This window comes from Urocitellus parryii, chromosome 6 (assembly GCF_045843805.1).
Source record: "Urocitellus parryii isolate mUroPar1 chromosome 6, mUroPar1.hap1, whole genome shotgun sequence".
NCBI lineage: Eukaryota > Metazoa > Chordata > Mammalia > Rodentia > Sciuridae > Urocitellus > Urocitellus parryii.
The window spans coordinates 100,194,025-100,211,001 of record NC_135536.1 but is presented as its reverse complement, the minus strand read 5'-3'; the positions used below and the strand labels follow the sequence as shown (position 1 = coordinate 100,211,001).

The 16,977-nt window shown below is 34.7% G+C and overlaps 1 protein-coding gene across 2 annotated transcripts in view; it reads right to left on the bottom strand.

Annotated features, from left to right (window-relative positions):
* The window catches only part of Unc13c (unc-13 homolog C), a 544,151-nt gene that overhangs the window by 114,280 nt on the left and 412,894 nt on the right, over window positions 1-16,977 (bottom strand). For both annotated transcript variants that reach the window (XM_026391056.2, XM_077799599.1), the window contains 3 exons: window positions 9,785-9,911; window positions 3,016-3,112; window positions 2,199-2,342 (listed from right to left, as the gene is read on the bottom strand). In XM_026391056.2, coding sequence (XP_026246841.1) covers window positions 2,199-2,342; window positions 3,016-3,112; window positions 9,785-9,911 — 368 coding nt within the window. The remainder of the gene's footprint in view (window positions 1-2,198; window positions 2,343-3,015; window positions 3,113-9,784; window positions 9,912-16,977) is intronic.

Below are 16,977 nucleotides of genomic sequence, written 5' to 3'. Positions count from 1 at the left end.
TGCCTCAGCTTCCCAAACTGCTGGGATTATAGGCATGCGCCACCACACCCAACTGGAGAAAGATAATTAAGGTAAAATGACACCTCTATGATGGACTCTAATCCAATCTGTCATCCTTAATTTGAATACAAAGACATCAGCCACACTTTGTACACAGAGGAAAGATCATGTGAGGACATAGTGAAAAGGCAGGCCATCTACAAACTAGAGAGAGAGGCCTCAGAAGAAACCAGACTTGTGGATACCTGGATCTTAGGCTTCTAGCCTTCAGAACTGGGAGAAAATAAATTTCTGTTGTTTAAGATGCTTAGTATGTGGTATTTTGTTATAGCAGACTTGATATCTAAGAACTAATACATCTTAAAAAGTACAAAATTTAAACTGGGTTTTGTCATTTCCCTATTTTCTAACATGTCAAAATACACACACACACACACACACACATATTTCAACCTCTCTGATCCTCTGATTATAGCATTTGAATTTGTCACAGTTGTTTACAGTTTTGGTCTTCCTACTGTAAGTTTTCTTCAGATAGAGATTATGCTTATTCACTACTACCCCATTATAACATTAATAAGTGTTCAAGTAATCAGTGAGCTCTCACTGAATGAACATCCAAAACCTCAGTCATCATTCAACCCATGGAGCCAGACTTACATTTAGGTTGGTCAGACACAGGAATGTATAGATAGTTCCTCTAAATTCCTACCCTGCTCAACAATCCCCCAATGTTTAGTGTTCCCTAAATTAGCCAAAAGATTAAGTCTAAACCTCACCTGTATAACAGAAATCTTCTAGTGATGAACCCAGCCTAATTCCATTTTAAGATTGGGAGCCATCTCGTCACAAAGTCATGAAAAGTTAATTTCTATTTTACTATAAATTACTGCAGTTTCTAAACTTGCTTGGAATGCCAGCCTGTGACTTGAACTTACCCATGCCTGGCTTTCCCTGACCAAACAACAACCCTCTCTAAAACCTTAGCAGCACCTCATAAATTCTGGTGTTGGGATCTAAGTTTACTCCCTAACCTGAAATGTTGAACCATTTAGATCATTAACCTACTATCTGCCTTTGTATTGTGCTTGTCAAAATCCTGTTATCTGTAAGTTCTCAAGACACCCCACTTTGCAACTTTTTTTGCTATGAAACCATGCTCCTCGAGAGCTGGAGGACTGTCCTCTAACCCACAGATTTCAGGAGAGACAGTCCCGTTGGTCAGAATTACAAGCTTGCTTTAATTTGATTTAAAGTTGGAGTCCGAGGACTTTTTGTGGTTTAACAAAGATTAGAGCCTATCTTCATTCCCCCAACTTTTCCTTCTCCTGAAAAAAACCTTCTTCCTCTGCCCTTGCCCTCATGTTCAACTTTACCTCTTATTTTGTTCTTGCTGTTCCTCTGGGTTAGAATACTTTTCTAACCTTTAAGGCTTCCATAAGCCCTACTTTTACCATGAAGCTTCTATTTCAGCTGTCAGCAGATTTCCTTCCACTCGATTTAGGGTAGATCCCACCACGCTCAAGGCTGAATTGTGTCTCCTTTCTTGTCATCTTCCAATTATTTTATGGTATATGATTTTTTGGGGGGTAATATTTGATAGACAGAAGCTGCTTCTTTTCTTTCTTACATTTTCTTTGAAAATATTGGCAAACTTAAAAGCACACAGTAAGCTGCCTTACATTTTGAGAGGCAAAAAAGGCCTTAGGAGAAATTTGGTTGACCAAAATCAATCTGTCACATAAGAAAACTAAATTCATCAAATCAATTTTGTTCAGATTCACATGACACTTATTGGCTGATTTATAATCAGAACTCAGTTTTTATGACTCCAAGTTCACTATATCTTTCACTATGCAACAGGATCTGCTGAAATATATTTTCCATTTATATATAAAATGCCAAGGCTTACTTTCAGCTAGAAAGTACTATATTTGAAACAGAAATAATTTGACCATCTATGATAATCTCTTCATTTATAATGACTAAGTCATCCATGTGAATAATAAACAGGTTTTGTAACATGATAAATCTGCACTGAAGAAACAGGAAATGTTTGAGTTCAGAAGACAAATGTGGAAACAACTGAATCTGCTAGTAGACAATTACAAATTGAACTGGGGCAGTTGTGTCAAATAAGAGTGCCACATTTTTCAGGTTCAAACAGCCCTGGGAAAAATTCATTCCATTCAACCTACCTTTGCAAATCTTCTCATTAAGTGAGATAATGCCTCAGGATTAGGGCATTCCAGTTTCTTAATAATCTCGAAGCTCTGATTAAGCTGAGCAAAGACATCAACCACAGAGCAAGAGAAGAGTGCATGATCAGACGTCTGCTGGAACTGAAGAGGGAAGAGGTGAAATCATCATTAAGCATACTGGGATGTTATATCACACGAACAAATGAATCTCCCAAATTATGCACCAACATTTTCTAGGTATAAAATGCTTACTCACTTTCAAATAGTTTAACTAATTTTCTGGAAAGTACAATTGTATTAATTTCATGGGACAGGCTGCTGCTAATTGCTTTTTCCATCACAGAATTGAGGATGTGGTTCTTCCAAATATTTCCCTCTCAAGGGCCATTAGAATAGTTTTGTGAGCTGGTTGTCACTCAGGACATTTGAGAATTGTTGCAGAGGAATGGGAGGACATGTGTTTCTAATCTACAAATCCTGAAATGCTTCCCGGATGACAAGGAAGTTAAGTACAAGCCTGGGGAACTTGTAAAGTCTGACCTGTTTCAGAAGAAAAGAAGAATCTTTCGGTGTTGATTGGGTGTGGGGGAGAGGGAATAAGGGTGATGGAGTTTTTTGTTCCTTTGTTTTTAATTCAAGCAATTTCCTAGAATTCTGACCAGTCTCTTGAAATTGTTTTAAAATTATTTTATTCATTGGAGTATTAAAACGAAACTCAACTAATAACAATGAGCCTAACAATTCCTGTCGGCTTAAAGGTGAGCAATGTGATGGAATTATAGCAATAAGCAAACATAAAGTAATTTAAACTCACTCCATCTTTTTTATCTCTTCCCAGTGCTCCGTGAAGGAATTCCATTGACACATCTTCATTTTCATCTAGCCACTGCATAACAAAAGGTTCAAACCACCTAAAAAATATTAGCCATGTTACATACCACACATGTATGCATGTTGCATGTTCTTAACAGGAATGCTGTTTTTTTTTTTTCTGGTATGATAATACAGAATCAAAAACCTCCTGTCATTCTCCTTTTCCATTTTCTTCCTCAGATGTCTTTACCTTTATTTCATCAAATACATTCCTCTCTCTCTTTCCTTCAATTTCTATCTCTTTCATTGTTCTTCCCATGCTACCTCAAATCTGCTGAGTTCTCAAAACCTACCCTGCAATTCCCCTACAATTAATTCAGATTCCTATAAAGCATCCACCTTGTGTGCTACATCCCCTATCACGCCATTCCAATATTTCTTACTTCTATTTCATTGAGTATCTATGCACACCCACAAATATCCTGTACTATGTAATATTCTGACTTCTTACTTATGATTTAGAACCCATCTGCAATGGTTTTTGAGAACAGTTTAAGTTCCTTTTCTATATGGATGCCCTGTTGATCCAGCACCATTTAACACTCTCCATTCTACCACAATGAATTAATAACTTCGATGGAAATCGGGTGATGGCACATGTATGAGTCTATCTCTGAACTACCTTCTTCCTCTGGTTCATTGTCATTTGATAACACCACACTTAGTTTTACTGTATCTTTTTAATGAGCCTTGATAATCAAAGAGTAGTTTTCCAGCTTTTCAAACTTCCTCTTTCAGATGTCTGAGAATTCTTAGCCCTTTGCATTTTACATGCATTTTAATGAATTTATCAATTTGCACAAAAATAACTTTTAGAATTTTCATAGGATTACATTGAATCTGTCAATGTGGGAGAACTACCATTTTTATAATAATTGAACTATTTAGCAATATTGTAGATTTTATTCAGCACATCTTAAATTTCTCTTACTAACATGCTCTAGTAGCTTGAAAATAGGGCTTGCATAGTCTTCCTCACATTTATTTCTGGTGATTTCAATGTTCATTTAAGTGGTATGCTTTATATATAATTTTCTAATTGTGACCATAATACAGAAATTTTATCAAGTTTTACATAGACTACTACATTTACTAATTATATTAATTTTCTTATACTTTCCTTTGAATTTTCTAGGTGCACAACTATCTCATATGCAAATAAAATAGCATCATTATTTGTTGTTTACAGTTATAATTTCTATTCCTTTTTTTGGTGCTGGGGATTGAATCCAGGGCTTCCTGCAAGTGAGGCAAGCACTCTACCACTGAGCTATATCCCCAGCCCAGCAATCGCACTTTTCCATTCCTTTCTTGTCTTATTGTATTGCCTATGATTTCTAGTACAATGTTAAATAAGAACAATATTATAAGATATGTCTCTCTCTCTTTTCTTAGCCATACTGGGGATTGAGCCTACAGTGCTTCATGCATGCCAGGCAAACGCTACCATTGATCTATATCCATAGCCTTTTAAAATTTTATTTCAAGACAAGAAATTACTAAATTGCTGAAGCTGACCTGCAATTTGTGATCTCCAGTAGCTGAGATTACAGGCATGTGCCACCATGCCTGACCAGATATGTCTCATTCTGATCTTAAGGGGAAGCTTTCAAAATCTTATCAATAAACATCATGTTTCTGTGGTTGTTTTCTTACTGCTGTTATTTTGAGGAGGGTAGCTTTTTAATAGATTTAGATAGTTTCCTTCCATTATTAACTTGGTAAGATATATTTATAACCAATTAATTTTTATTTTATCAAATTATTATTCTATGTCTAGTGTAATGATTATAGGGATTTTCTCCTTTACTCTTTAAATCAAGGTGAGTTACACTGATTTCTCAATGCTTAACTGATCTCATATCCCAGGAAGAAATTTTCTTTGGTGATATTATATTAGCTTTTTATAAATTACTGGATTGTATTGGCTCACATCTCATTAAAGTTATTTTTAAAACTATATTCATGAAATAAACTGTACTCTTCTTATCCATATGTTTTGTGTTCTCATAGGTTTTAGTAGCAAAAATATGCTGGTTTCAAAAGAGAAAAATGACTTGTTTTCCTGTGTTCTCTGGAAATTTGTAATAGGGGTGATATTTCTTCCTTAAACATTTGTAAGAATGGCATTTGGACCTGAGATTTTATTTGTGAAACTATTTAGTTAAGTATTCAATTTTAAAAATAGTTATAGTCTTATTAGATTTTACATTTTTCTCATGTCAGTTTAATAAGATTTATTGTAAAAGAAATTTGTGCATTTTGTCTAAATTTCTAAATGTATGGAGAAAAATATTTTTTATTTTTCTTGTTTTAGGATCTTTATTGTGCCCTCTTCCAAAGCTAGTGATTTGTGACATTCTGTTTCTCTTTCCCATTGTCCTTGCTAAGGCTTTTTCAATTTTATTAGTCTTTAAAAACCATCTTTGGCTTAACTAATTTCTCCTATTTTTTATATTTCATTTTTACATCAGGTCATATTGACTATTTTCTTTCTTTTACTTTCTTTTGATTTAATTTTCTGTTTTTAAGATTTCTTCCAATGGTAAAACCATGTGATTGATTTTATTGTATAGTTTGTCTTTGTGAGCTATTAAATTTTATATAGGCATGTTTGTGAGTATGCAGGTGTGTATACAATAATGTCTACAAAAATCGTGGAATCTCTGGATAATTAGATATGGATACTCTGATATTGGTTCATAGCTTATAGCCTGACATCTCCAAGTAAGCTATTTTTTTTTTGTATTAGGAATTGAACCTAGAGTGCTTTACCACTTAGCCATATCCCCAGTCCTTTTTATTTTTTATTTTGAAACAGAGTCTGGATAAGTTGCTTAGGACCTCACTAAATTGCTGAAGTTGGCTTTGAACTTAACAATCCTCCTGTCTCAGCCTCCCAAATCTCTGGGATTACAGGTGTGTACCACTGTTCTCAGCTTGCTATTTTTATTGTTTAAGCTTTATTAATGATTTATTGGTCTGAATGTTCACTCCATTGCTGAAGAAACATAATATCCAAATAGAAGGGTGAATCTGCTGATATTTTTCTTTTACTTGTGGCAATTTTTTGCTTAATGTATTTTGCTAATGTTATATGATTCATGACAATTTAGAATTGATATACATGTTGTTGAACTGCCCCTTGGATCCTCATGAAATATTTTTTTCTCAAAGTATTTTTTTTAATCACCCCTTCCTCAGGGGCACTTTACCACTGAGCTACATGACCAGTTCCTTTTTTTCCTTCCTTTTTGTGAGATAGGGTTTCACCAAATTGCAGAGGGTCTTGCTACAATGTTCCTGAGGTTGGCCTTGAATCTGTGATCCTCCTGCCTCAGCCTATTGAGTCACTGGGATTACAGGCTTGTGCCACTACATCAATTCTTAAAGTACTTTTATTTTAAAGTATATTTTGTTCAATATTAGTATAGCTGCATTACCTTTCTTTCAATTATTGTTACTAACTTTTTTTAACCCTGGGAGCCTGGTACATTTTTAAGGGTTTTATCATACTTTTGGTTTCAAACACTTTTTAATAATGTACCTGTAGGCAGTTTTCTTTGCATCATCCTGTTTAGGATTTACATAACTTCTTGAATTTTGGCTTCATGTTTCTCATAAATTTTGTAAAATCCACACCTAGTATTTTTTAAACACTGCACTAGTACAGTCATGATTTGCTTAACAAGGAGGATATGTTCTGAGAAGTGCATCAGGCAATTTCTTCATTGTATGAGCATCCTAGTGTAGTTACTAGTTTGTAGTCCACTACAAACCTGGGTTGCATGACACACCACCATGTGTACAGTCCATCAATGGACAAAACAATTTTTTTGTGTTACATGATTTGTGGTCTCATGTCTTCTCTGTTCTTTTTGAGTATTTAATTCTTTGTATATTAGCCCTTTGTACTTTGTACCAGATAGCACTTGTTTCTTTTTTTTCCTATACTTTGAACTTCTTGTTTCTCTCTGTTTTCACATAGATATTTCCTTCAAACCTATCTTCTAATTATTTTTTGTCCTTTTCTGCTGTTTACAATCAGCTCATAACATCATATATTATATTTTTAATTTCATTTTACTTTAGTTCTATAATTTCTATTTTATTTTTCCTACACGTTCAATTTTTTTTCTGTTGAAATTTCAAATATTTTAGAAGTATAAATTAAAGATTAAAGTCTGTGTCTGGTACATCTAATTAATACCTGCATTTTCTCTTAGATCCTAGCCATTCAGGTCCTGTTGCCTTTAATTTTTTGTTGAATATCATATGTTGTCTATGAAATACTGTGGACCTTTTGTTGATCATTTACTCCAGAGAGGATTTTTTTTTTCCTTTTAGTCAGAATTCAGGGAGACTATCTTGATCTAGACAGGCTGGGTTTCGTGGTCTATTTCTAGTTTGCTCTTATTTCTAGGACAAAGCCCTCCAGGGATTTCACCTAGAGGCCCTGAGTGTTTAAAATATTCCTTGTTTTCTAATAAGGCTTGACCTCTAACTTTTGTCCCTATAGTGCTGTAAGACTGCCAGCATCTCCTTTTAGTTTTCAATCTCTCACTTTCTACTTGATTTTTTTTCTCCTAAATCTCTACACATAGGCAGGTGAGGATCAGAAAATACCTCAAGGGGAAACTACATGTACAATCCTATGTTCCTGTCTATGTAGTTCCCATTTCTTTCCGATCTTGACCCCATGAGTCCATGCAGCCTTTACATCCCTGTATGCCATTATATTTTTTTTTTCAGCCCAAGGAGATTGCTCCAAATTCTTTTTTTGGCCCAGAGATCTCTATTGCAAATTGGGAAATATATGTGGGTGGGGAGCTCAGGGGAAAAGCTGCACCATGCAGTTGCCTGCTTGGTGCACTTCTCTTTTCTCAGGGACCCCAATGTCTCCATCCTGAACTGCTTTGTGATGCTTTTTAATCGTATTCACATTTTACAGTTGGTCTTCAGTGAACGTTATTATTTAGCTTTTAGTTTAGTGTAGTATGTCTAGGCAGAGCCAGAAGCAGATGGCTCTGGAAAATAGCTCTTTTGTTTTACTCTCCTTTTCCCAGTGATACCACCAACTGCTTAGGTGCACATACTTCATGTTTAATTCCTCATTATTTTATCTCCATATGCATTTAGTTGACAAATTCTATAAATTCTATTATTAAAATTTCTATCCCACATATCTTTACCCTTTGCATTCTCACTTCAATCATTCTATATTATTAATATAATCTTTTAAAATATAAAGTATATGATTTTATTTTATGTTTGTATTTTTGATTGATGAAAATGTATATATTTACTATGTGAAAATGTTTTGAAATACGTGTGCATTTTGGAATGCTTAAATCAAGCTGATTAACATATGTGTTACCTCACATACTTAAGAATTTTTATGGTGAGAACACATAAAATTGATTCTTAGCAATTTTTAAGAATACAATATGCTGTTATTAACTGTAGTTGCCATGTTGTATAATAGATCTTTTAAACTTATTGCTCCTATCTAACTGAAATTTTGTGTCCTTTGACTTACATCTTCTCACCTCCCCTTCATAATTTTAGCTTTTAACCTTTCTTATTGCCCTACTCCACCTTATCCATGTCTGTTAGAGGTATATTAGAGGCTATTAATATGCCATCATTACATTGCTCTTTACCTTCTAAATCTCTTTTCTTCCCCCCCATTCTGTCTCTTCCAATTCCCACAGAGTTTAATGAATGCAATACAAGCTTCACAGAATCCATTTACAATGATCTTTTTTCAAAATTACTTTTCCTATATCACTTTCTACTGATTTCACTTCTACTGACAGAATTAGACCTCTAAGCATGGATAAAACATGATTCAAAACATTCAAAACATGAAATACCCTGTCTCACTAGAATAACACTATTTCCTATGAACCATAGCCAACATATTTCAAAATACATGACTATAATCACAAGTTTCATTTCTATCTAAATGTTTTTCTCCCTTTTCTTGCCATAACCTGACCAACTTTTCAAAGTCTACATTAAATGCTATCCCATTCACAAATATCATGCAAAGTTCCCCAACAAGGGTAAGTTCTCTCTTCTCTGAGACCCTATGATACTTTGTTTATGCTCCTTAAGTTAATACTTGTTTCATTTGCCTTGCTTTTTCATGATTTTTGTACTTATATCTCCTGAGTATCAGCCCCCTAGAGAGCAAGCTCTTCCTCTTTTGCATTATTGCCTTGTAGCACTTGGTACAGTGACATGGAAGAACCCTTAAATGAAATGATATAGATTTATAATGCATATAAAATTTACTGGCTAAATAATGGTTTCCAATTTAGAAATGTGAATTTCTAAGATAGATGCTCAAGTAAAAGAGAAAAATCTGATGATACAGATCAATATATAACCACCCTCATTAGGAAATATTGCATTCTAGCACTTTCATAGGAAGTAATGTCTTCATATAAACAATTTCTTAGTGTTTATTTCTTTCTCTCTCTGTATTGAATATCCAAATAAAAGATACTTAAAAAACGCAACACCATTCAATTAAATATGGCTCAAAGAGATACAAATCTTTTAATGTTAACTTTATGACAGAACTGTCTGTTTTCAAATGAAAACTATGTGAGGAGATTTTAGTGCTACACAATTCAGCTGTAATTTTACAGAACTGTGAATTGAGAACAAACTGGGGGGGTGTTGAAAAAATCAGTACTTACAAGGAGTATTCAGGAACAGCATCCTTGAAGGCAGGAAGTTCGCGCACATATTCATTATAAAACCATTTCACTTTGAAATGCAAATTCATATAATCGGTGCTCTTGCATAATCGCTGCTTCTCATGTTCTATAACAGATAACATCAAACAATTAATAAAGTTTGGTTTGACAACGGTGCTGCTGTACTCCAATATACCTTTAGAGGTAGATTAGTGGTATTTATAACAAGAAGAGTGTATTAGAGGTAAAGGCAAAGTAAATTGCTGAAGGCAGACCTGAAATTTCAAAATGCAAAAATAATGGCATCTCAAGCAACAATGTGAAATAACTTGAATGTTCTAATATGTCCTGCTAAAAAGGTGAGAATTTTGATAGGCTTAAAGAATAAGAGCATACTTAAGATTTTTCCATTTATCTGCAAACGTTCATATTTTGACTACTTTTAGCCAGATGCAAAGTGACAGAATAAGACCTCTAAGCATGGATAAAACATGATTCAAACTAGGCATCATATTCACTGATTAATACAGAACATGTGAATATGTAGATAACATTTCTGGCCTAATTATTTAATACTTAAAATATTAAGAAAGTTAAAAAGAAAAGATATCTCAATCAGCCATATAATTTTTTCTTAACCTTTTAAGTTCAACTAAAATTATTTTGCATCCTATAGCTTTTTTGATATTTTGTTAGGAGAGTTTTACTAATATGTGGCATTATTTTCCATCTTGCTTGAAAAGAATAGCTTAAAACTGTTTTTATGACCTGGACTTACAAAAACTAGGGAGGAGAGATATGTAATAATGCTACTGAACATGTTGATTCCCCCCTGCCCCATATTATCTTGGCCAATTCTGGCTAAATTATAAACACAACCAAACTCAAACCCAAAATATCCCTAGCTATATTTAGGTTGACAATATGCTCTGATAAGTTCTGGTGGAGATCTATGATTCTCCACTAAGCTCAAGGCTTTGATTCATAGTAAAAACATTCTATATTACATTCTGGGCAGAATTCTGAAAATACTAATTGAAGCAATTAAATTGTTATTAAAAGATTTAGGTTATCCCTGTTTTCTAAAACCTGTCTATAGAGGGTCTTAAAGTCCTATTGTATACAAAAGAAAGATTACAACCCCAAATCAAACGTTTTAAAATGCTCTCAACAAAGATTAATTTAAGACAATGTGTCAGGAGAAAGAGAGAGAAGCACAGATATATGTACTCACAAAGAAACAATAGTAATAAACTAGTACTTATAAGCCAACCACCAAGCAAAATTATGAACAAGATGTTTTGCTTCAGCTATCTCCAAATGTATTTCATTCTTTTTCACCTTATTTATTTACTTACATAGTTATAGGTGGACACAATATCTTTATTTTATATTTATATGGTGCTGAGGATCAAACCCAGTACCTCACGCATGCTATGGAAGCGCTCTACTTCTGAGCCACAGCCCAGCTCATCTTTTTCACCTTTTGATATTGGTTTTCTCCCAGCCTATCCTGTTAAATATCTAGTATCCCTTCATTTCTTAAAAGGAAAAATTCATAGGTAGGAACTTAACACAATACTACCCTACAACACAACATGGTGAGGTCCTTACCCTTTACCCACACATTTAGAGGTCTCAACATATCACAAATTAAGTGACTCATGGGCTCCACAATCATGTGGGATCCCATTCTTGGTGCTGTAGAAAGCAAGCTGGAATGCTAAATATCTTCTCTCATGACTAGCAACACCTGAATTTATGATTAATACTCTCCGAACCCCAGAAAAAAAAAAGCATTCTGGACCATCTTTTGCCCTAAGTTCTAAAACATAAAAGTTGACTGTGTCCAAATGCTACAAACTGTGGCAAGCTGTTCCAGTACTGACCAATAGAAACACTGCTTTGGAGTGTGGGGAGAAACTTGCACTGTGAAAGCACATAGGTGAGGTATATGGCAAACTAACATGCCAAGTTCTACCCTGGACAACTGAAATGTAATATATTGTTGCGTAATAAACTATGATTTTTAAGTTAATTAACACACATGTTTTACTTTTATTTAATTCCAACTAATGCTTGTGAAGGTATTCATGAATCAAAACGGATACACACAATAGATGGGGAATATTTTGAATAAAACATAATTCATATTACTTTTAGGTTTGTATATGTGTAGTTCCAGATGTAATATACATGAAATCTGATATTGATTTTCTGCCAATTAAATCGATATTGAATGTTAGAAGTGTAAATCGCTTTATATTTTAAAATTTAGATGCATGAACTTCAATTAAATTTTAACTCTAAAATATATTTTAAAGTTTACTTTAAATTACATCTATTTATAAAAATTCAGATCATGTTTATTTTTAATAAATATTGAGAATGCATGTAAAATGAGATTGTTTGAGATTCTTTGGAAAAAAACAAACAGTGCAATTGGAGTTTGAAAAAAAGACAAAAAAAAAAAGAAAAAGAAATGTCAAGGTGAAGGTATCTTTTATTTTTCAAAATTATGAATGGTGTGACAAGGCATAATGCAGGAAAGGCTGTGTTGTTTGGCATCACTGTTAATGTAATGCAAAATATTTGGAAAATTTTTATTATAACTGCATAGTGTTCTTTCTGAAATAGAAATGAAAAGGTGTATTTTCTACAAGAAAAATATGATTTCTGATTTATGGATATCCTTATTGAATAACCAAATATTATCAGTCCAAGAAGAAGACTCAAATAAGCATATTGAAAAATAAATTTTAACTTTGACATTTTTCCAACTTTCAAAATATTAAAACATAAGTGGTGTTATATACATTTTTTATCATGTCAATAAGAAATTATACTCATTAATGTAGAAAGAACATTTTACTTAACAATTTGGGAGCATGGTTTGTAAACTGTAAGTATTTAGGTATATTCTATGTGGGAGTCTATGTGTGCTCCTAGCTCTGCAAATGTTAGAAATGATCCTGATTTAATATATTAATTCTCTAAGAATATTTGCATAGTATCAGAATTGTGAATGGAAAGGCAGCTCAGTTTCATTTAATTCCAAAAGTATTTATTGAGGACCGTCTTGTGCAAGGCCATGCATGTATGAGGCATTGGATATCTAAAATGAGGCTGCACGTCCTTGATCTGAGTTCCCTGAGAATAGGGAAGAAGGGTGATATACTATCAGTCCATTCAACACAATAGCAAGTGTCCCTGATTTGCAGGTTGTACAGAATGTTATTGTCTCCTGGAGAAGATGGATTTACCAAATTTTTGCTTTAAGTGAACAATTAAATAGAGAAATTATCTGCTAATAGTGATAGTGCATGAAGAGGAATTAGTGTCAAAAGAAACATTACATGCAGTAGGACCTCAACTTATTTGAAAGGGATAATACTTTAGACAGATGCATGCCTTCTGTGAAATTATATGCCTATTTTTCAAAATAAAATCTTTGGATGTCTTCTTTTCTTTACTCAGGTTTGTAAATGTTTCAATAGTAAGTATGGCTAACCTTGAATGCATGTTGACCCTAAAAGGGACAGGTTTCACCAATCCCTTACATCACAGAATACCTTGGAAAAAGGTAAATGCCTATTTTAGAGGCAGGATTCTTAGTTTACTTGAATGGACCATGCATATTGCACTTTTCCAAAGCCATATATGTTGTTTATTTCTTTATTTGCGTACCCAAGATTACAAACTTTCCAAAATCCATCCTCCTGGATTCTGCAAACTCTCCTATGCTTCTACAGTTCTTTCATTCCTCTATTCACAAGGTTCCAGGAAAAGTACACTTATTATATATATATATGTATGTATATATATATATATATATATATATATATATATATATATATATATTCTAATTAGGTCTATATGACACCAGAATGCATTTGATTCTTTGTACACAACTGAAGCACAACTTTTCATTTCTCTGGTTGTACATGATGTAGATTTGCACCATATGTGCAGACATACATGTACCTAGGATAATGGTGTACATCTCATTCCATCATCTTTCCTACCCCAATGCCACCTCCCCTTTTGTTTTGGGGGATTGGCTTACTTCACGTAGCATGATATTCTCCAACTCCATTCATTTACCTGCAAATGCCATAAATTTATTTTCTTTTAATGCGGAGTAATATTCTATTGTGTATATATACCACAGATTTTAATCCATTCATCTATTGAAGGGCATCTAGATTGGTTCCACAGTTTAGCTATTGTGAATTGAACTGCTATAAACATTGATGTGGTTGAGTTACTATAGTAGGCTGATTTTAAATCCTTTGGGTATAGACTAAAGAGTGGGATAGCTGGGTCAAATAGTTGTTCCATTCCAAGTTTTCTAAGGAATCTCCATACTGCTTTCCAGATTGGTTGCAACAATTTGCAGTCCCACTAGCAATGTATGAGTGTGCCTTTCCCCCCACATCATTACCAACACTTATGTTGTTTGTATTATTTTTAATTTTATTTTTTAACTCTAATTTGTTATTTGTGACAGCAGAATGCATTACAATTCATATTACACATATAGAGCGCATTTTTTCATGTATCTGGTTGTATACAAAGTATATTCACACCATTTTTTCCTCATACATGTGCTTAAGGAGATGATATCCATCTCATTCCAACATCTTTTTTTACATCCCTTGCCCCCTCCTTTCCCCTCCCTACCCTTTACCTTGTCTAGAGTTCATCTAATCTTCACATTCTTCCCCTCCCAACCTCACTATGAATCAGCCTCCTAATATCAGAGAAAACATTCGGCATTTGTTTTTTGGGGATTGGCTAATTCACTTAGCATTATATTCTCCAATTTCATCCATTTACCTGCAAATGCCATGATTTTATTCACTTTTAATGCTGAGTAATGTTCCATTGCGTGTATATATACCAAATTTCCCAATCCATTCATCTACTGATGGGCATCTAGATTGATTCCACAGTTTAACTATTGTGAATTGTGCTGCAATAAACATTGATGTGGCTGTGTCCCTGTAGTATGCTGTTTTTAAGTCCTTTGGGTATAGACCAAGGAGTGGGATAGCTGGGTCAAATGGTGGTTACATTCCAATTTTTCCAAGGAATCTCCGTACAGCTTTCCAAACTGGCTGCACCATTTTGCAGTACCACGAGCAATGTATGAGTGTGCCTTTTCCCCCACATACTTGCCATCATTATTGATGTTTATATTCTTAATAGCTGCCATTCTGACTAGAGTGAGATGAAATATTAGAATAGTTTTGATTTGCATTTCTCTAATAGCTAGAAATGTTGAACATTTTTTCATATATTTGTTGATTGATTTTATATCACTTTCTGAGATGTGTCTGTTTAGTTCCTTGGCCAATTTATTGATTGGATTATTTGTTATTTTGGTGTTTTGCTTTTTGAGTTCTTTATACACTCTAGAGACTAGTTGTCTCTCTGATGTGCAAGTGGAAAAATTTGCTCCCAAGCTGTAGGCTCCCTATTCACCTCACTGATTGCTTCTTTTGCTGAGAAGAAGCTTTTTAGGTTGAGTCCATCCAATTTATTGATTCTTGATTTTAATTCTTGCACTATAGGAGTTTTATTAAGGAAGTAGGAGCCTAATCCAATATGATGGAAATTTGGGCCTACTTTTTCTTCTATTAGAAGCAGAGTCTCTGGTTTAATTCCTAGGTCCTCGATCCATTTTGACTTGAGTTTTGTGCATGGTGAGAGATAGGGGTTTAATTTCATTTTGTTGTGTATGGATTTCCAGTTCACAGCACCATTTGTTAAAGAGGCTGTCATTTCTCCAATGTATATTTTTAGTGCCTTTGTCTAATATAAGATAACTGTAATTTTGTGGGTTAGTCTCTTATGTCCTCTATTCTGTACCATTGGTCTACCAGTCTATTTTGGTGCCAGGATGACACTGTTCTGGGTTAGTGGCTGCTGGGGAGAGTGTGGAGTTAGAAACTGGATAAACCAGATACCTGGAAGATGGTGATGAAGGTGGCCCAAGATGGAGACTCCTGCTTTCAACGGTGGGGTGTCTGGTCAGGTGGGGCGAGCCTGGCAATGGTGTTGGATGATGAGTTCATTGGCTTGCAGTGTCAGCTGACTTTAGAGCCTGTGTGAAGTTCCTGGGTGCAGACAGGTTCTACATGTAGGGGATTCTGTAGGCTTCTGCAGAGTCCCAAGACGGTGGCAATCAGGGGATTCCCCACGTTGGTAGATGGGCATTCACACATGGGTAGTGGCTGGAGTTCTTACTCCTGGGAAGCTGCTGGGTGTTCTCCATGGGAGCAGCATCTCTAATTTCGGCTCAAGTGGGTGACCAAAAGTCCTTCACAGGTGCTGCTGGCACCACTGCTAGTCCTACTCAGATGCTGAGGCCTGGAGCCCTGGATGAGCAGGGTGCTTCCTGCACAGGGGGCAGGAATATTGCAGCAGAGAAGCCATATTCTTACAACTTGAACCCCAGGTCACAGAGCGACTCAGATGCTGCTTCCCTCTGGCCCGCCATTGTGGACTATCTCCTATTGTTTGTATTCTTGATAACTGCCATTCTGACTGCATGAGATGACATCTTAGAGTAGTTTGATTTGCATTTCTCTAATTACTAGAGATGTTAAACATTTTTTTATATATTTGTTGATTGATTGTATATCTTCTGAGAAGTGTCTGTTCAGCTTAGCCCATTTATTGATTGGTTATTTGTTTTTTTGGTGTTAAGTTTTTTGAGTTCTTTATATATCCGGTATTGGCACCAAAATAGACATGTAGACCAATGGTACAGAATAGAGGACACAGAGACAAATCCAAATAAATACAGTTGCCTCATACTAGACAAAGGTGCCAAAAACATACATTGGAGAAAAGACGGCCTCTTCAATAAATGGTGCTGGGAAAACTGGAAATCCATATGTAGCAAAATTAAACTAAACTCCTATCTCTCATGCACAAAACTCAACTCAAAGTGTATCAAAGAATTAAAACAGAGACTCTGTGCCTAAGAGAGAAAAAAGTAGGCCCATCATGTCTAATTAGGCCCCCGACTTTAAAAAACCCTTAAAAAGACTCCTAAAAAGACTCCTTAAAAAGACTCCTAAAGTACAAGAAATAAAATCAAGAATCAATAAATGGGATGGATTCAAACTAAAAAGCTTCTTCTCAGCAAAAGAAACAATCAATGAGGTGAAGAGAGAGCCTAC